Source organism: Muntiacus reevesi, chromosome 3 (assembly GCF_963930625.1).
Source record: "Muntiacus reevesi chromosome 3, mMunRee1.1, whole genome shotgun sequence".
In the NCBI taxonomy this organism is placed as follows: Eukaryota; Metazoa; Chordata; class Mammalia; order Artiodactyla; family Cervidae; genus Muntiacus; species Muntiacus reevesi.
Genome location: NC_089251.1, coordinates 146795634 through 146817037, shown reverse-complemented (window position 1 = coordinate 146817037; position 21404 = coordinate 146795634). Strand labels below are relative to the sequence as shown.

Genomic DNA, 21404 nt, shown 5'->3' with positions numbered 1-21404 from the left:
AATTTTCAAGTTCCAGGAGCTTTTTGATTCCTGATATTTATAAGGGAAAGCTTGTACCTTTCCACTTTAGCTGTGCCGTGGCCCAGTAGTTATCAAAAACTCTCCTCTTATAAAGGCCAAATGTGCTCAATAGATGTCCCTTAAACTACTTGATGCAAAGAAAGACAGGCTGTCAACTGAATCAACCATGATTAACTTTCAACATGTTTCCTTTCCAGATAAATGTTTACTATGTATAAAATACACATCTATTACTATAAAATCTTTTTATATGAATCAGCAATTCAAAATGTCATCAATCAAGCAATACCAATAATATCCTAAACAAAAATACTTAAAACTCACTATGGCCTTTAATTTTCAGAAGACCTGGATTATAAGTGATAGTATTTTTCAAGGTGACTGTATATTTTATATATTCCCCAGGGGACTATCATTCATGAATCTTTAAATATTCACTTTTTCTACCCAAATAAACCACTTATTTTAAAAAGCTGATAGTACTCAGATAGCTATCCAAGTTGGTTTAACTATTTCATACATTAACTATACAAGAAAGCAGTTTTGTGAGCAGAAACAGACATAAATGAACAAACTTTCAAACTACTAAAGGGATCCAGGACTTAAAAATAAGTACAGTTACAGAAAAATATAACTTTTTATGGAAAGGTTTTGCTTTATTTAATAGAAAGCAATGTTTTGAGTATATTTACTTTAGTCTTTTAAACCAATGCAAGTACAATGATAAGCACTGAGTAAAAAGTACCCTGCTTTATGAACTTATTTTTAACACACTGAAGACATACTGCTCACTCAAGATAGAAATCTGTGATCCAATTACAAAACATAGCATGTATGTGCAAACACATACAACTGAACTGTGAAAAAATAGAAGATTAATCAAAATACTGTTTCAAAATATTAAATTCAAATTATGTGGAAATTTTATGCATAAAAACCATATTGTATAATCAGAGTAACTCTTTAACAGTCATTTCTGGAAAAAAAATACTAACTTTAGTTTAAAAGTTCAGTTTTTTTTCTTTTTCAAAGTACTTTCAAAACTTCACGATCCAAATGAAAATAAAATACTTGTAACAATTCAGTCCAAAAACATGTTATATAATTCTAAACCCAAGAAATCTTCTTGTGATGTATAAAATAAATCTGCTAAGGGAAAAGAGTAAGGAAAGCCAATCCAGGAAAGAAAACTGTTCCATTAAGTGAGAGTCAAAGTGTGATCTCAAATTACTTTTTTTTCCCCTCCCCATCATTTCTTTCCATGTTACCTCTTGAGTCTGAGAGTCATCTACAGGGAGTTCACCTTGATCTACATTTTCTCTCAAGTCTTCCCCATCTGGGAGGTAGCACAGGGAAGCACTAAATCACACTCTCTATTTCACAGGCAGGAAGAGCAGAGCTCAAATTTCACTTTTACCTCTCTGCCGCAATGAGTAACATCAAATAAGTGCCTAAAATCTATAATTATTTCAGCAACAAAGTAGACGTCCTAGGTTTGACTTTGCCCAGCTGTTTTGTTGCCTTAATGCCAATTAAACATAAAAAAAAAAAAAAACACTACACATTAAAAAACCTGAAATTAAAACTGTCCCTCGACAAATAATTTAAACGTTGGGAAAATGAGAAGTAAACACAGGCCCAACCACTTACAGTCTCCCTCCTCCATTCCTACTTCACACTGATCATCCTGGACAGTATGGGGCAAGAGAGCTGCTTATTTGTGTTAACGGGCTGGAAGCTTGGAGAGGCAAACGGGACATCCCGAGTCCCGTTTCCATCACTCGGTCTGGTCCTGCCCGTTCCCGGTCCACGCGCCCCGCGGGCTGAGGGCGTCAGGGGGCGGATCCGGGGGACCCGCCGGCCTGGGTGTGGTGCAGGCAGGCAGCGGAGACCCGGCGGCGCACAGCGGAGTCCGTTTCAGCTTGATCACTCGGTGCGGGGTGGCCGTCTTGTCCGAGAGCAGAACCTTGGCCGGAGGCAGGTGCGCGGCCCCGTTCTCAGCAGCCCCAGGCCCCTGTGCAGCCGGGGCATGCCCGGGCAGCCCGGTCCCCACCGGCGCGGGCGCTTTCGACTGCGCAGAGCGCCGAGCCGCCCTTCCTCCTGCAGCCGGGGTCGCCGTTGCCCGGGGCCAGGGTTGGGGAGCACTGGCCGGAGACACCCTGACGGAAGCAGAGTTCTTGACCTTAATTTGGGTGCTGGTGGAAGGACCCAAAAATCGCACTGGCTTAGGTCCGGTCTTAGAGTTCGCGCCTTCTTCTTCCTCGTCATTGACTGCTGTTAGTCGCCTGTAAATACAGAAGTGGGTCCTTGTCAGCATTTACAGGTTTAATAGCTAATGAAAACGTCTCCAAAGTTTACCTTCAAGGTGAACAAAAAGGTTTTTGTCAAGAATTTGAGTCAAGAGGTTTAGCGGCATCAACCTACCTACCTCATCTCTCACTGCCCACCAAGGTCAATAAATAAATTAGCAAGGTTGCAGAAGATTGTTTCAATTTAAATACACTCTTTTAAACTCGTGCATAATGTTAATACCAACGATAAGTTAAAATCTGAAGTGTTACACTAGAATTATACAACACGTCACTCGTTCTCACAAAGCCTGATGCAATCCAGAGGATAACCAGGAGTGTCCCAAGTTGTTTTTCCCAGAAAAGCAGCTGCAAGAGATTTACTAAGGAAAAAAGGGGTTTCACAAATAAACTTGAGAAATGCTAAGTGCATATTTTATTCTATTGAAGTTTTAAACTGTATGTTAACAAAGATTCTATAGTAAAGACACCTGTTCAGCTTTGTTGACTCCGTTTACCAAGCATTCTGTAATGTAACCTTTGGCACCCAATAAAATTAGCTGCTACTGAACACATTCTGGGAACTGCTAGACTAGTAAAACCCACGGTACAGTTAGATGCTTTTCGAATTCGAGAAGTATTGGACAAACTTTCAGAGATTCCTGAACGGAGTTACCATTCACTGTAAAAAGCCTTAAGTGGGAACATCAGTGGACAGGTGATTGTTTCATCTACTGTACAGAAATCAACACAGAGAATCAACAAAAATGAAAAAACTGAGGAAAATGTTTCAAATGAGAGAACAAGATAAAACCTCACCAAAAGACATCAGAGAAACATAAAGTAATTTGGCTGATAAGGAGTTCAATAATGGTCATAAAAATGGTCACCAAACTGGGAGAAGAATGAATGAACACAGTGAAAAACTTCAACAAAGATGAAAAATATAAGGAAATCACAGAGCTGAAGAATACTATAATTGAACTGTAGAATATATTACAGGGGTTCAACAGCAGGCCAGATGAAGCAGAAGAAAGAATCACTCAAATCAAAGGGCAGGGCAGTGGAATTCACCCAATCAGATCAGCAGAAAGAAAAAGAATGAAAAAATTGAAGATTGCTGAAGGGACTTATGGGACAACATCAAATTAACATCAACATTACAGGGCTCCCAGAAGAAGAGAGAAAGAAGAAATCTTGTTTGAATAAATAATAGCTGAAAATTACATAGCTGAAGAAGGAAAGAGACATCCAGATCCAGGAAGCCCAGAGAATTCTAAATAAGGTAAAGTCAAAGAGACCTACACTAAAACACATTATAATTAAATGTTGAAAGTTAAAGGAGAAAATCTTAAAGTAGCAAGAGAAAAATAACTTGTTATATACAAAGGAACCCCCATAAGATTATCAAGAGATATTTTTCAACAGAAACTTTGCAAGCCAGAAGGGAGCGGCATGACATAGTCACAGTGGTAAAAGAAAGAAAAATCCAACCAAGAATACTCTACCCAGTAAAGTTACTATTCAGAATTGAAGGAGAAATAGTTTTCCAAACAAGCAAAAGCTAAAGGAGTTCATCACCACTAAACCAGCCTCTTGAGAAATCTGTATGCAGATCAGGAAGCAACAGTTAGAACTGGACATAGAACAACAGACTGGTTCCAAATTGGGAAAGGAGTACGTCAAGGCTGTATATTGTCACCCTGCTTATTTAACTTACATGCAGAGTACATCATGAGAAATGCTGGGCTGGAGGAAGCACAGGCTGGAATCAAGATTGTCGGGAGAAATATCAATAACCTCAGATATGCAGATGACACCACCCTTAAGGCAGAAAGTGAAGAGGAACTAAAGAGGCTCGTGATGAAAGTGAAAGAGGAGAGTGAAAAAGTTGGCTTAAATCTCAACATTCAGAAAACTAAGATCATGGCATCCGGTCCCATCACTCGATGGCAAATAGATGGGGAAACAGTGGACATAGTGGCTGATTTTCTTTTTTGGGCTCCAAAATCACTGCAGATGGTGACTGCAGCCATGAAATTAAAAGACGCTTACTCCTTGGAAGAAAAGTTATGACCAACCTAGACACCATATTAAAAAGCAGAGACATTACTTTGCCAACAAAGGTCCGTCTAGTCAAGGCTATGGTTTTTCCAATAGTCTTGTATGGATGTGAGAGTTGGACTATGAAGAAAGCTGAGCACCAAAGAATTGATGCTTTTGAACTGTGGTGTTGGAGAAGACTCTTGAGAGTCCCTTGGACTGCAAGGAGATCCAACCAGTCCATCCTAAAGGAGATCAGTCCTGGGTGTTCACTGGAAGGACTGATGCTGAAGCTGAAACTCCAATACTTTGGCCACCTGATGTGAAGAGCTGACTCATTGGAAAAGACTCTGATGCTGGGAGGGGTTGGGGGCAGGAGAATGAGGATGAGATGGCTGGATGGCATCACTGACTCGATGGACATGAGTTTGAGTAAACTCCCGGAGTTGGTGATGGACAAGGAGGCCTGGCGTGCTGCGGTCCATTGGGTCGCAAAGAGTTGGACACAACTGAGCGACTGAACTGAACTGAACTGAAACCAGCCTTACATGAAATGTTAAAGGGACTTCTTTAAGCTTAAAAGAAAGGGCACTAATTGGTAACAAGAACACATATGAAAGAATAAATCTTACTGGGAAGGTAAATATGTAGTAAAGGTAGTATATTAATCACTTAAAGCTGATATAAAGGTTAAAAGTCAAAAGTAATAAAAATAACTATGATTAAAATAATCAGTTAAGGAACAGTATAAAAATATGACATCAAAAACATAAAACATGGCATGGGATAGTATAAATATTGAGATTTATGGTTTGATAACTTTCTTTAGTGGTACGATTTAAGTTATCAAACCATAAAGGAGGAGAGCAAGATAAGAAAGGAACAGAGAGCAACTACAAAAACAGCCAGAAAACAATTAACAAAATGGAAATAAGTAAATGTGTGCTCAGTCTGACTGAGTTATGTTCTGACTCTTTGCGACCCCATGGACTGTAGCCTGCCAGGCTCCTCTGTCCATGGAATTTTCCAGGCAAGAATACTGGAGCAGGTTGCCATTTCCTACTTCAGGGGAATTAAGTACATAAATACCTATCAATAATTACTTTAAGTGAAAACAAAGTGCATTCCCCAATCAAAAGACATAGGGTGGCTGAAGAGATCACACAATAGGACCCATCTATATGCTGCGCACAAAGTATTCACTCTAGATATAAGGACACACGCAGACTAAAGTGAAGGGGTGGGAAGAGATATTCCACAAAAACCAGAAGAAAACAAAAGAGAGCTACAGTAGCGATCCTTAACATCAGATTCTTAGAAATGGAATCATAATAGCCTACTGATATGAAAACTGTGAATATATTTGACCTTTAAACTCCACTGAACATAACTGAAATTTTGCAGGTGAAAAATAGTTCTTTGGGATCTCACAAGTGCTGCTAAGTCATCATTATCACTATCTTGACCATGAATCAAAAATAATGCTTAATAAAATCCCAGAGGAAAGACAACTAACACAGAGGAGAACTTCCATAAAACCCTTTCTGCTTGCTTTGTATTTTGTTTACACCTTCCACTGAACTCCAGTCCAGTCTTTCTCCACCTTAGCACTATTGCCACTGGGGGTTCAATAATCCTTTGATGCAAGGGGCTGCCCTCTGCCTTCTAGGAAGCAACCCTCTAAAATGCCAGCAGCCTCCCCGAGCCTACAGTGTCTCCAAACATTGCCAAATATATCCCCTGCATAACGAAACTGTCTCTGGTTGAGAACCACTGCTCTAGACCCAAATGATACTGCTCGCTGTAAGTGCAAATGGCAAAAGAAATAATGATAATAAAATGAGAGCCCTTAATAAAAAAGATCTGTTTTAATGATATATGATTAATACTAAAAACTAAGTAAAAGTCTCTGCACGTCTGTGAAAGATTCAGAGAGTAAAAGAAAGCAGTCTGAAATTTCATAGGAGCACCGAAACAAAGTCTAAAATAGCTGATCAAGAAATTAGAACATCTGAAAGGCACAAATAATACCCAGACAATGAAAATGAAATAATTTTAAATGTATGTAAAGCACAGTTAAGATGTGCAGTGAATTTAATGCTGATTATTTCATAGAATATAAGAAAATCTACTAAATAAAAATGCTATTAATATATGTGGTTACAGAAAAGAATTCAGAGTAAATCACAGGAAGTTTCAAATATTAAGTCTAATACATTTTTTAACTATTGCCAACAAAGCCTGAGATTTCACTTTAGTGGGGAAAAATACCACTGTGTCCAATAGTATTTTTAAAATCAGACTCTCCCCCAAATAATAGTAATAAACCATATAACTCAGTTTCAAAGAATTACTTCTACTTTTAAATAGTTCTGGTAACTTTGCATTTATCAAGATTTATATTTTGATAGTAAGTCAGAATATTTATCAGGGTGATTAGTAAGCTCAGTGAGGTTAAGAGCCATTATTTATTCCCCCAATAAAGGCAGTAAAAATAAAGGTGATAGATTAAACCAACCAACAGAGAATAAATAACCTCTTTCGAATTGGAGCCATGTGACTCAGGCTTCCAAGTAAAGGGCGCTCTTCCAGAGTCCAGCATTCTATCAGCTCGTGAGGCACCCGCCAGTAGCTAACACCTGCAAGATAAAAGACAGTTTAGAGAACCACTGTCCACTGCCAAAGATTCAGCAACATTGTTTTGTATCAAACTGGCCAGGAAAACCTTAAAGTCCATGCCTCCTGTTTAACAAAGGAGAGTACACACAGGAAAAGCTCCCATGAAGAGCCAGGGCAGCAGGGACACGGCTCCTGACCTGGGTCTACGAAGAGCTGGCTACCAGCCCAGCTCTGCCACTGACAGTCAGCAGGTCACTGCATACACCTGGGCAACTGACTGTGTGCTGGTTGAGGCCGCAGGCTCTGGGGCCAAGACCGCCTGGGTCTGGATCCCATTTCTATCATTCGCTAATCCTAACACCTCGAGAAAGTTAACAACTTTTCTGTGCCTAAATTTCCTCATCTGTGAAACGATGATGAGAATTCAAACCTTGCTGTGCTGATTAAATGAGAAAATAAAAGCAAAGTGCCTAGAACGAGGCCTGGCACAGACTTAGCACTCAAGAGATGTTCGGTACCTTTATTGTAAGTCACCGTGTTGGTAGTAACGTGGAAAGATTGGACAGTGGGGGTTCTAACACTTGCCCTCTCTGCCTCACTAGGTTGCTGTGATCATCAATTCAGATAAATTTTGTGAACCACTCTATAAAAGGCAACCACTATATGAACAGGAGGTGTCAGTCCTTCACAGGCACATGTTCAAACAAGAATAATCTGAGGGGCTTCCCTGGTGGTCTAGTGGTTAAGAATACACCAGCCAGTGCGGGAAACACAGGTTCAACCCCTGGTCTGGGAGGCTCCCACATGCCAGGGAGCAACTCAGCCTGTGATCCTCAACTACTAAGCCAGCACCCTAGAGTCCTCACGCCACAACTACTAAAGCCCACGTGCCTGGAGGCTGCGCTCCGCAGCAAGGGAGGACCCACAATGAGAAGCCTGCTCGCCGCAACTAGAGAGAGCCCACACGCGGCGATGAACAGAACACAGCCAAGATTAAATAAACAGATCTTTTTAAAAAAAGAAAACAGAATAACCTGAGTTAATACGGTAAGCCAAGATTCCAGTCAAATTCACTCAATTTTTAAATCTGCTGTTTCTTTTTAAAATGTATTTTATTGACGTATACTTGATTTATAATGTTGTGTTAATTTCTGCTGCACAACAGTGATTCAGTTATACATATATGTGTATCTATTCTTTTTCATATTCTTTTCCATGATGCTTATCACAGGATACAGAACAATAGGACCTTGTTGCTTATCTATTCTATAGGTAATGGTTTGTTTGATACGTTTCTGATTGAAAGCTGAAAATATATTCTTATGAAACTTAAAAACATTATCTAAGTGAAAGAAGCCAGACACAAAAGGTCATATATTGTAGGATTCCATTTATGTAAAAATCCAGAATATGCAAATCCATTGAGACAGAAAACAGACTGGTGGTTGCCAGGGGCTGAGGGGAGAGGGGAATGTAGAGTAACTGCTTAATGGATACTGGGTTTCCTTTTAGGGTGAAGGAAATGTTTTGGAATAAACAGAGGTGCTGGTTACACACACTGTTAGCGTAGCAAATGTCACTGAAATGCGTGCTTTAATTCTTATGTGAATTTCACATAAGAATACATATTTCAACATATATGTTATGTGAATTTCACCTCAATTTAAAAAAAAAGAACCATAAAAATTATACATAGACACATTAGAAAAAGTTTAAAGAATGATGCTGAATAAAAATTGCTTAGCATTAAAAGCAAAAGTAATCTTTAAATCCCAAGAAAGAATTTGGCGTTTTCTTTTTAATCATTAAAGGTCCAGTAATAACAACCAACTTAGCAAGGTGAGTCCATAAATTATTATATATATAATAGACGTGTCCGATACTCAAAGTCTGTGGACCTCATTTTAAGACGACAACTTTCTAGAACTGCTTGATCATACTCCCAAGCCTACTTAAACACCACAAAAACATCCCTAAATCTCAACCAGTAATTTTTCATCTCTAAGTCAGGTTTATTGAAATGTAATTTACATAAAATAAAATTTACCCTTTTTAAGTCCTCTGAGTTTTGACAAGCGTGTACAGTCATGTAACAACGGCCACAGTCAAAATATACCACATTTCTACCACCCTCAAAAGTTCCCTTGTGCCCTTCTACACAACGCCCTGCCCTCCATTCCTTGGTCTTGCCCTCTCCAGAGGGTCACATAAACGGAATCATACACTATGTTTGTGGCCTTTTGTGTCCGGCTTCTTTAGCGTGATGCTTTGAAGATTCATCTATGCTGATATATGTATCAATGGTCATTTCTTTTTATTTCTGAGTAGAACTCCATTATATGGATATACAGCAAACTGTTTTTAAAACTTATTTTTTCCTATAGAATTCATGCTCATTGTATAAAACTTGGAAAATACAGAAAAGTATATATAAAAAATAAAAATCACTTCTAATTAAGGGATTAGGAGTTATGGCTCATGACATTTTGATGTATCTCATTCGAGTCTTTTTTCTATTCATATGATATGCACATAATTGAAAACACATTATATTTAATTTTGTTTCCTACTTTTGACAATTTCTTAATCCTAGGCACTCATCAATGTAAAAAGTTATTCAAAGTAATTCTAATAGCTATATACCATCTATATCCTGTGGATGTGCCAATATATGTATTTAGCCCTGTATTATAGACATTTATATTGTTTTTACTTTTTCCCTATTGTGAGTAATGCCTAGTTGAACATCTCTGTTCATAAGCCTTTTTCTGCATTTGATTGTGTCTGTAAGGTAGATTTCAGGAAGTAGAATTACTGAGTCAAAAGATATGAACAATATCGATGCTATTGACATGTACTGATAAGTTATTTCCAAAAAAGTAATATTAATTTTACTCCTGCCAAGAATGCGTGAGATCTTTATTAATCTGGTACATAAAAATAGTTCTCATTTAATGCAAATTTCATTAACAATGAGTTTGAACCTCTGCCACATTTGTTTCCTTTTCTGGGAATTTTATGGTCATGAATCTTATACCTTTATTTATAATAGGGTTGAACTGATTTTCTAGTCAATTTAAATAAACTCTCTATTTATTGTAAGGATAATCTTTGCTTAATGTAACACTTTTATCCAAGTTTTTTTTTGCAAATTTTTTAATTAGTTTTAAAATTTTATTTATAATGTTTTATGCTTTAAAGTTAACACATTAAATATTGTATAAGCAAATTTATCTTTGTCTTTATGTTTCATTTTAAGCTTATAATTTCTTTGCCAATTAAGAATAAAGTTATTTGCTTATATCTTATTAGTTTTTAAAACGTTTCATTTTTCATTCATAAATTTTCCTGGTAGTATTTTGATAAATGCTGTGAGGTTAAAGTTATGTTCTTCTCAAACAACCTATCCTTTTTTTATTGGTATTTAAGGCTTTCTTAGGGGTTCCCTGGTGACTCAGACAGTAAAGAATCAGCCTGCAATGCAGGAGACCCGGGTTCGATTTCTAGGTCAGGAAGATCCCCTGAAGAAGGGCATGGCAGTCCACTCCAGTGTTCTTGCCTGGAGAGTCCCATGGACAGAGGAGCCTGGCGGGCTACAGTCCATGGGGTCGCAAAGAGTCGGACACGACTGAGCAGCTAACACTTCCACACTTTTTTCACGTTCATCTTCTTTCATCTTTCTTCTTTCTCTCACTTCTGTTTCCTGTATTATGGCTTTCCACAGGCCTTCCAGAACTTTTGTAAGATAACAGTAATACTTTATAACATGCTTTCTGAAAAGTTAAAGTCCGTCACACACACACACTTTGTGAGAGTCGGAGATCAGCTCTCGGAGTCAGTGGAGAAGGAGTCCAGCCAGGCCCTCCCGAAGCTGCCTGGGCGCCCGCCAGTCCAGGGCACAGAAGACTGAGAACGCCAGGGGGCTGCTCCTCAACTTAAGCCCAAGTGTCTCAAGTCAATTAGGTCTCACGTAATAAGCTCAGACGGAGAAGGCAACGGCACCCCACTCCAGTACTCTCGCCTGGAAAATCCCATGGACAGAGGAGCCTGGTAGGCTGCAGTCCACGGGGTCGCTAAGAGTCGGACACGACTGAGCGACTTCACTTTCACTTTTCACTTTCATGCATTGGAGAAGGAAATGGCAACCCACTCCAGTGCTCTTGCCTGGAGAATCCCAGGGATGGAGGAGCCTGGTGGGCTGCCGTCTATGGGGTCGCACAGAGTCAGACACGACTGAAGCGACTTAGCAGCAGCAGCAGCAGCAGCAATAAGCTCAGAGAGAATAGCACTTTGCTCATTACACTTCATCCTATCTGTTTGAGGCGCATGATATGAAAAGAAAAAGGAGGAAAAGTGGGGGTGGGAGGAGGAACTGAGAAAAAAAGATTTGGACCAGCATCCTGCCTGGAGAGGAACAGTTGATGAAGTTTTAAAAAGACTCTTCCATTCTCTATTCAATCTTATGTGGCTTGCAATGTCATCTCTACCAGCTTTTAAGATCATTTCAGGACTAATATGTGTCTTATTTATCTTTGGATAATTTTAGGACTTATTATAGTACTTGTACCTAACAGACATCAATACGTGTTAAGTAAGAAAAAAATACTTAAGCATAGAACAGGTAACTCTCTGCCATCTTTAACAAGTGGCATGCCTCTCTGAGACTCCTCTTCCTCATCAATAAAGGGTAAATAGCACATAGTTTTAGGACTAACAGACACTAAGTGTAAACTATGTATCACACTGCATATCAAGTAGCAGTATTATTATCAACTCACATTAGCAGCTTGGTAAAAATGGTCAAATTTCAAAATGTGCATTTAAAGAATATTTTATTTTCTAAGGATTCTTTAGTTATCTTCCTAGCATTATTTTCATTTTCTCTCTCTCTCCCTCTCCTTTTGATTATAAATTTTATGCTTAACGCAGATGTATACTTCCTAGGACAATGCGTGGTACCCAAAAGGTGCTACAGGAACTCTTTCTAAATTGAATTAAATAAGTATAACTAACAAAAGTGTATTTTAGGCTACTGAACTATAAATTATTAATAATATCCAGCAATGCATGAGTTTTAAAAATTTTTAAGTAAACGGCCTCAATATTACTATAAGGTGACAAATACCTGGACCCACACCAAAAATTATTCTCTAAAAAAGCAATTTAGCATGTGACCTTGCTTTGTCTTATTAAGGAAAAGTCTACCTTCTGCCTTGAAATAGAAAAATTGTACTGTACCTTTTCCTTCCCAGGCGTCAAAGGCATCCATCATTTTCTTCAATTCTGCTACTGAATAATAGCTCCAAATGTACTGAACATTATTTCCCGCCTCCCTAGAAATATTACAAAAGGTAATGAAAATATACTACCTAAGTATGAATGTATGTATATGTATACAGCAAATAAGATACTTAATAAGCGCTTGCTAATTAAGGAAAAAAAATATGTCAGTACTGAGAAGTTCTTCTGTGATCCTTAAGCATATATATATGACATGCTATATTATTATAATATACTAAATTTACATACAAATCTACATTTTATCTCTTTTTACTGTGGCAAAGTCTTTGTTAACTCCACAATATAAACTGTGTAGACAAACTAATAAGTCTTTAAAATAAGTTTTCTAAAAAATCACCTAACTCCAGCAAAGTAGAAAAGGTTCAACTTTGACTAAAACTTCTCTAACACTATGCCATGTACTTATCTACAACATCTCTGTCTGTAAAGAATTCAGAAAATGATGATATATTAATTGTCTAAAAAGAAAGCTCATGTGATCATGCATTAGTCACTAATATGTGACCCAATCCAATCTCCCAGAAAATTAAAAAAAAAAACATTGCTAGGTGAATTGACCAGTATAAATAAGATTACAAGGAAAATATTAACAGAATAACCCTTAAGAATTTAACATGCTCAAGGTATAGCATTTTCAAGTTGGGACGGGACTGGAGGAAAAGCCTTTCAGTTCAGTTCAGTGGCTCAGTCCTGTCCGACTTGGTATTTCTTAAACCAGGACACCAAGACGCAGGCCAGTCCTGGGTCACTCGGCGGGCCTGCTGACTTCTAGGTCAGGCTTCTGCTTGTGGATTGTAGTCTAGGGGAGACACCCAGGCATGTGGCTTTTCTCTTCTTTCTTTTCTCTCTGTATAAGGCCTTCCAGGGGATTCTGAAGATCACTATTCCCAGCTGAGAACCTCTGTAAGACCAGGTGGATGGCCTATTGTTTCTACAGGTAACAAATGGTCTGAATTGCAATCTCTTCATGAAGCAGGCTTATCTCAACAGCTATGAGACTCACTCTGTCTTTTGAGAAGCATTGATGGTCTTTCCTAGTCAACCACATATTAAATTCAATAACACCTCTTAGAAGAGACCAAGATTTTATTTTGTTCCTTTACATATTTAAATATGGACATACCTTTTAAAAATGCTTTTACTGTGAATTCTTCCTCCCAGCTGTTTATCAATAGCATCTGTTCCATCAGTTTTTGTGGAATATACACCAATAATTCTACTCTCACAGCTTGCACCAGATGTGTTAAGATAGTGGAGAACCCAAACTGTTGGTTTATTGCATACTAAACCATACGAATCACAGAAGTCTGTTAAAGCCTGAAGCAAAAAATGTATATATATATAAAGTTTGAATTTAACTCTGGAGCAAAGTAAAAATGAATTTGTTCTATTGCTTTCTTGTAAAGCTATAATTTCAATTGGCTGTGAGGGAAATAAAAAGACTAAACATATAATCTACTTTTTATGCCTTTAAAAACCAAGCCATTTGTTGAATTTGGGGCATTTCACTATCCCAAAATCCAACACCTTTTCATCTAGAGAATCCTTTGCCACTAGGAAATCATGCCTCATTTCCTCCTCCTCTAGCCTCACTACCAACATCATTTTAAAATCTTCATATGATCACTAGAAGTTGGAATTCTTTCTTTCCCCCCAAATTTTCCATTTGACTCAATTTTCCTTTTACCTTCTATTCACTAACCCAATGGGAGACGCTTATTCTGAACTCAAAATCCAAGCAAGGATGAACCAGATTAACTTGTTCTTTCACACTGAAGGATATGAATATATGAAACTAAATGCCTGTGGTCTGAACTCATTTGGCATTTATCCACCTATTCATCCAGTCACTTGAATACTCAGTGATGCGTGAATACCATGTGTGTGAGGTCCTGGAGACAGGGTCCCAGCCCTCCTCAATTCATAGCTGATGCAGAAGAGACAGTAAATAAGTCATCAGCACACAGTGTAATAAGTGCTACCAGGTAAGCCCACGGGGTGCTGAGGGGCACAGAGCAAGAGGACTTCCCCGGTGGGGTGGCTCGGGCCTTCCCCAGGAGAAATGGCGTTACTGCTGTGAACAGTGATGTTTTGTTGGTTCTGTATCCCAAGTGCCTAGAAAAGGGTCTGACACAAAGGAGATGCTTACTATTTACTGACTCAGAGAAGGAAAAGAGGACCCTACCGTGTGTTGCATTTAATATTGCCATCTAACTCCTGAATTGGCTTTTATCTTCACTTGCACATCAGTGAAAATCATCAACTACATTATAAACTGTTCAAGGGCAAAAACTGCACGTCCCACACAGTCCTCAGAACAGTGTCTCATGTGAAATAAATGAGTTGGCTGGCAGAATGAACGTATGCATGCTCTGTCCTTTGTGCATACAAACCAGGAATGAAGACTATAAAGGTGAATGTTAATCCACCCCAACTAACCCCAGTTAGGATTTTTTTTAGCCCAACTCTGCAGATTCGACAAACAGTACCAAGAGACTGTTTAACAACTCAATTTATAAATAACTCCAGTAGCAGAATCTATACAACCATGCAAATTTCCGAAGGGGATCTGGAACCAAATCAACATTCTCTTCATGCTGCATTCCTAGTAACTATACCATCAACTTGCTCTCCTAAACACTGACGTCTATGTCAAAAGAATTCAGACCAATTCAGACCAGTTTTCACTATGCACAATTATTTAGGAAAAATATTTTTCTTAAATGCCCCAAAGTGCTAATTAACAGCAAATATGATACTTATTAATGAGAAAAAAGCAGACGAAGCTGTTCAAGTCATGTAAACACCTTTAAAATGTGATTTAAAATAGAAGCAGCTTAAAAAAAAAAAGATTTACTGATCTCAAGGTGAACTAATCAAACATATTTCAACTTAATAATCAACTGCTACACTCATTCAATCAGGTGAAAGATTTTATACAATCTTTTATTTATCATCACCATCCTTTTAAAATTATGCTTCCCTGGTTGCTCAGATGGTAAAGAATCTGCCTGCAATGCTGGAGACATGAGCTCAATCCCGGGGTCAGGAAGATCCCCTGGAGGAGGAAATGGCAATCCACTCCAGGATTCTTGCCTGGAGAATTCTATGGACAGAGGAGCTTGGTGGGCCACAGTCCATGAGGTCACAAAGTTGGACACGACTAAGCAACTAACACATTTATCCTTTTAAAATATCATTTTGGGAAAGAAATTATTACCACTATATTTTTACATACTACAGTGCTGCTCTTAATTTAAGGAGAACTTCAAGAGTAGAAGAGTTCTATATTTAAAAATAAAAAGCCATCAAAAAGTGGTAAATTTTCAATAAGGAATAAAAACTCCATAAACCTTTGAGTGGCTCTGTAATATACTTTCCTAGAATAGAATTTTGGCCTTAAAAAATGAATACTGGTAATTAAGAAATACAACTTCAAAAACAGGAAGATGTAAAACTGTCTCATTTTGGTTTATGTTACAACACAGGCTATGCAAAATAACATACACTGCTTTGTGAATAATAAATGCATAATAAATGAATACTACATATTCACATATGTGTTTTAAAGCTTAAGAAAATGCCAAGACCTTTTTAAGTTCTATATTTGACCTTAAAGAATATGTCTCCATTTCATTGGCCAAGTGGTCAGACAGGCTGTATGGATAAGGGATGCCAAAGTAATCAGCTTCTTCCTGCAGAGCAACCCGGGTTTGCTCCTCTGTGGGAATGTGAACTTCTCCATGAAGATAATCCAAAAGGTATTTAAATAGATGTCCATCACGGTCAATAACACAAGCTCCTAGAAAACATTCAGTTCAAAAATTATTGCATAGATACAAATAACCATGATAAAGTTTCAACATGTCAAACTAAAAATAGACTGAAGACCCCTACAAGTAGAAATGTTTCTTTCTCATAAGGAAGTTAATATCTTATGTTCAAGTAGATTTAGTCAAATTTGGGGATTCTCTGTATTTGCACCTACTATATAGGAAAATGTATTCTGAGCTCCATCAGGAATTTTGGGTACAATGACCACATTTCCACTGCTGGCCACTGCAAAGACCGTGGAAGCCTCAGACTGCTGGTAGAATTCTAAGTTTACCCCTAACCTCAGCCCAGCTGGGCCAGGAGAGGCATATGGAGTTCTTCCCTAACGAGGGTATGTGAGTGCTCGTTACTATGTCTGGCGTTTGTATGTCAGTGATCATACAAATCAACTTATAGTGTCACTGACATATAAGCCCATGGTTCCAAGACTTGGACACATCATGTGTTTGGACTTACTAGGCTTGTCCTTTTGTACTAAACTTTAAAAGAGAAATGCTATGTGGGTACTACTTTATGAAAAAGGGTTTTTCTTAGACAATTCAGCAGAATTTTTTAAAAAACACTTCTGTATGGACAGAGGAGCCTGGCAGGCTACAGTCCATGAGGTCATAGTCAGACACGACGTAGTGACTAAAGCACCACCATGAGGTCATTCAATAATTCCTTTTCTCCCTTGATTAGTTGAGAATAAAAGGATTAAGGAGGTATAAACTTTGGGGCAGAGGAAACAACTCACTTCCTGCTGACCACCTTTTCACCACAGCCTTTCTGTCCAGATGGACATCAAGTCTTGGGCAGCCACACAGCAGTGAGTTTTCCATTCTTTCAACTGCCATTCATCTGGCAAAGCAAGCTCTCAAGACCCAGGGTTACTAACAGCCCTTCAGGCTCAGAACTCCTCAAACTAACAGAAGCAAGGGTAGGTGCTCTGAGCCCCAGAACTCCTAAGATATACAAAAAGCCCTACTTGCATTGCTGAAGTTTTTTTACAACCGGCAGTAGGTTCAGTGAACCCCAAACACCTGAAGCATGGAGCAGCACTAGGACCCTAACCCTTGCATTTTACAGTTTCTTCTGAAACACCAGTTTTCAGTCCCCTCCCACGCGTGACTGACAGTATCACTGCACTGATGTTTTCCATGGCATGCATGTCAGCCCACACAAGCCTCTGCAGCTGGACTAGGAGTGAATTTAACACTAATTCTGCACTGACAATGCCTGCCCTCAGCTCTGAAGGCAGCTGCTTCCTCCAAAAATCACAATTTTTAACCTGAAGAGCATATACAGAAGCTGATATATTTAATCAAGCTCAATACAAAGACCCACTGAGTTGCATGAATGTAACTCCTTCCAAATATAAGTAACCCCCCAAACCAGGTCCATCGTTGGACTATATACAGGCTTCCCTGGTAGCTCAGACATTAAAGAATCTGCCTGCAACGCGGGAGACCCAGAGTTCAATCCCTGGATTGGGAAGATCCCCTGAAGAGAGGAATGGATACCCACTCCAATATTCTTGCCTGGGAAATCTCATGGACAGAGGAGCCTGGCGGGCTACAGTCCATGGGGCTGCAAAGAGTTGGATAGTTTCACTTTTTGACCTTTATATACATTCACTTTTTTGTCAACTTTTAGCAACAGCATCACAGATTCTAGAAACTGGTATTTAATTTCTCCAGGTACTTAATGAAACTCCATACAGTCCTAATGATCTTAGTAATCAGCATACTGAGCTAATACATCCTGTTGTATTTAGAAAAATTAAAGGGAATTTAAACTAGACTCCTGTTTTAATGAATATTCATGATCATGTTTATAGACTTGAGGCATTTACCTGATTCATCTGTTTTTAAAGGGAAGCGACCACTGAACATGGATGCCAGCATTGAATCCTTAAAGCGGCACAAGGATTCTCGCCTGGCTGTGTAAATGCAGCCACCCACGTTAAGTCGGAGAATATTTAACACTTCTTCTTCTGCCTTGTGACCTTCCATCGCTCTCTTCAACACCCAAAGTTCTGCCTTGAAATACTTTCAGAGACTGCAAAACAATGTGGTCTCGGTCCCCCTCTGTAAAAACAAAGGACAATCACCATTGACATTTCCAATAATACATGAAATAGATTAAAAAGTGTACAGTCAAATGTGATTTTAAACAATTTCCTCAGCACAGGCAATACTGAATTGAAGGATTTTATATAACAGAAAAGAAGTCTCAGATATTCTGAGAAGCTGGAAAACTCTGTCCCGAAGTATGTAAATGATAATAAACTATTATAACCAAATCGAGGTGTTGAAATGAGCGCTTAAAGAATTAAATGAGATAACTAATGCATTGTCAGTTACATTTAGAGCATAGGTGAGGTGTGCTTACGACCTCCAGTATTCACACATCTTTGCAAACTATAGTAAGTCTTAGGGAGCAATGTAGACTTGCAGAGATTATGAGCATGTAGCATGGAATCGGGCTACTAGACGCTGCTACTTATTAGCCTGGGACCTTAGGCAAACTTAATCCTCCTTTGCCTGTTTCCCCATGTCTAAATTGGAGGTAAGGATGACGCCTCCCTTAAAGGACTATCAGAGGAATGACTGACAGAAAATTTAAAAAGTATGTAGAACAGTCTCTGGCTCCGTGTAAGTACTCAATAAATGATAAATAGCATCTATAATGATATAAAAATTTACCAGAAGGTATATACTGAAAGATGTTATATTGGCTCCAGAGAGCAGACATTACTAACGATGGTAATGATAATTCTTAAATTAGGCAAATATAATTAGTCAACTAAGGTTAGAATTCCATGTATACCAAAAGACAAACTGGTCTAGAGGAACAAAATGATACCTGTAAATTATCTGGCTTCTTCCCTCCAAAATAGCTGAAGCTTTGGGGACATTTTATAGATTTTATTTCCTAATCCATTTTGGAGATTGGTGAACCAAGGTGACTGCAGTGTTTCTATGGAACCGAAAACAATACCATGATGAAAAAGGCACTCCCAATGTATCTGGACCTTCCATAGCAAGAGTAAAATGACTGCCAAGAGACTCAACTACATCCATGGCGTCCATGGCCATTCACTTATGCCATCAACTATGATCTTTTCGTAGATGCTCCAATTTAGTCAACTTCCAATGAAATAAGAGAAGGAGACCATTAGACTCTGAGGAATACCATCTGTGTGAAACATAGTCAGTAGACAGAAGCTATTATGGGCCAACTCCAGCCTTCAAAATCCATTTACCAATGTGACTTCCTACACTGCCTGTAAGTCCAAGCAGCAGCCCAGCAACAAACCATGTGAAAGAACTTCTGAGGCCTGGGGTGGAACTGGTTCACGCTGTCCCTGTTATCAGCTCCCTGGAATCCTATCTATTCTTCAAAGCTGCAGGCAAACCTCACTGGTTCCAGGAACTTCCCAAGCAAAGTTAGAATCTTTGTTCTCCAGACATACTCTGTACCCCTCTCCACGTATTATTCCACTGGACTAATCTCTGGTTTGGGGGACTATAAATTGCATCACCTCTGCTGCTATTCTTCGTTGCTAAGCTGTGTCCCACTCTGAGACCTCGCTGACTACAGGCAGCATGCCAGGTTTCCCTGTCTTTCACTAATTCCCGGAGTTTGCTCAAGCTCATGTCCGTGGAGTCGGTGATGCCATCCAACCCTTAGCATCACCCTTAACAATTTCCATTTCCTGAGTGCTATGTGCCAGCCACTGCAGGAGTCCCTGGACCGCTGTTACCTAATTCACAGAAAAGGCCTACTGGGTAGGCGTTCCTGTCCCCACTGACAGGTTAGGACACTGCTGCTGCTGCTGGTGCTGCGAAGCCGCTTCAGTCGTGTCCGACTCTGTGCGACCCCATGGACTGCAGCCCACCAGGCTCCCCCGTCCCTGGGATTCCCCAGGCAAGAACACTGGAGTGGGTTGCCATTTCTTTCTGCAATGCATGAAAGTGAAAAGTGAAAGTGAAGTCGCTCAGTCGTGTCTGACTCTCCACAACCCCATGGACTGCAGCCCACCAGGCTCCTCCATCCAGGGGAGTTTCCAGGCAAGGGTACTGGAGTGGGGTGCCATTGCCTTCTCCAGGTGAGGTCACTGGAGAAAGATGTAAGAATGTGTGCAGGGTCTACACTGGAAATGTGTGCCCTGCTGTAAGTGGTGAAGTCAGCCCCAGTCCAGGACAGCTGGACCAACTCCAAGTTCTTCCAGCCGCATGCCACACAGCCTCCTTCAGCACTCTCACTGAGGTTCCTGACCCGGGCCCGTCACTCACTAAACATCTGTCCATCTGAAGACTCCTGCTGATGGCAATGGTAACAAAGCAGCACCCTGGGCGCAAGGATTCAAGAGAGCCCCTAAGACGGAGGACTATCACCACTTCAAGGCCAGTCATAGGGCCCCATCCTCAAATGCACCCACTTGGACTCCCTGTTGGGGCGGAGGGAGTCGGAAGCGCCCAGTCCTCTAAGAAAGCATTCCCAGAGTGCAGTCCTGTGACCACTGCATCAAAACCATCAGGGACGCTTGCTGAAAATGCAGATTCCCCGACCACGATAGAGGCTCCGGTTCAGAACGTCGGAGGTGGGGTCAGGAGTCCGCCAGAGGACCCTACTTTGAGAAACGGTGCTCAAGGGCCTCGAGCTCCTCCCAGGACGCTGGACGAGAGGGGAGGGGCTAGGACACCACCAAGCCCCGCCGGGGTCTGCCCGCACTCCGGGGATCCCGAACTGGCCGGAAGCCGAGTCTGCAGCCCGGGGCGCCCGTGCTATCAGCGCGACCCGGGCCCTTCACCAGGGCGCCGCGCCGCCTCCCGGGCCTGCGGCCCACCCGGCGCCCCGCTCCTGCCGATGGGCGAGGCAGGGTAGGCGGCATCCCCGACTGACCTGCGGCCCGCCTGGCCGTGGGCGCCACCGCCGCCGGACGCCGCCCGGCCCGACGCGGAAGTGAGCGCCTCCTCTGCTGCTCGGCAACTCCTGTAGCTGCGCGGGCCCAGCGGCGCCCCCGTGCGTCCCGGCAGAGCCTGGGAAAGGAGGCCCCGCCCGGACACGCTCGGACACGCCCCCCCGCGCCCCGCCCCTCAGCCGCCGCAGAGGAGGCTGCGGAGGGGAGGGTGGGAGGTCACCCTGTCTCCCGGTCCTGCTGGGAAAAGAAAGGTCACAGGAGGGAGACGCCGGCTGTATCCCCGAGGACCGATCTTGACCATTCAGGGGCTCCTTTTACACTTGAAGAAAGCAAAGCCGAAATTGCAGTCGTCCAGGGTCAAGTGGGCCCTGGAAAGCATCACTATGAAC

The 21404-nt window shown here is 40.6% G+C and overlaps 1 protein-coding gene across 3 annotated transcripts; it reads right to left on the bottom strand.

Annotated features, from left to right (window-relative positions):
- Positions 1 to 656: 656 nt before the first annotated feature.
- KCTD18 (potassium channel tetramerization domain containing 18) lies at positions 657 to 21097 on the bottom strand. 3 transcript variants are annotated; one of them, XM_065930868.1, is made up of 8 exons: positions 20997 to 21042; positions 18954 to 19067; positions 17941 to 18175; positions 15863 to 16074; positions 13396 to 13589; positions 12210 to 12304; positions 6889 to 6991; positions 657 to 2306 (listed from the first exon to the last, which is right to left on the bottom strand). In XM_065930868.1, exons 3-8 carry the CDS (start codon positions 18098 to 18100, stop codon positions 1799 to 1801), a joined length of 1272 nt encoding a protein of 423 aa, XP_065786940.1. In that variant the 5' UTR covers positions 18101 to 18175; positions 18954 to 19067; positions 20997 to 21042; the 3' UTR covers positions 657 to 1798. The 3 variants fall into 3 exon arrangements, with proteins under 3 accessions (XP_065786940.1, XP_065786939.1, XP_065786941.1); XM_065930867.1 differs by lacking the exon at positions 18954 to 19067 and having other exon boundaries at positions 20997 to 21097; XM_065930869.1 differs by lacking the exons at positions 13396 to 13589; positions 18954 to 19067 and having other exon boundaries at positions 15885 to 16074; positions 20997 to 21097.
- Between the last annotated feature and the right edge of the window lie 307 nt (positions 21098 to 21404).

Bases quoted from the DNA above. Each gene is read 5' to 3' on its own strand.
- KCTD18 (XM_065930867.1), bottom strand. From the start codon at position 18,100: ATGGAAGGTCACAAGGCAGAAGAAGAAGTGTTAAATATTCTCCGACTT. The intron at 16,075-17,940 runs GTAAATGCCTCA...AATGTTTTCTAG, and splicing joins TTTAAAAACAGATGAATCAG to GAGCTTGTGTTATTGACCGT. The intron at 12,305-13,395 runs GTATGTCCATAT...TAATATTTCTAG, and splicing joins AGTAAAAGCATTTTTAAAAG to GGAGGCGGGAAATAATGTTC.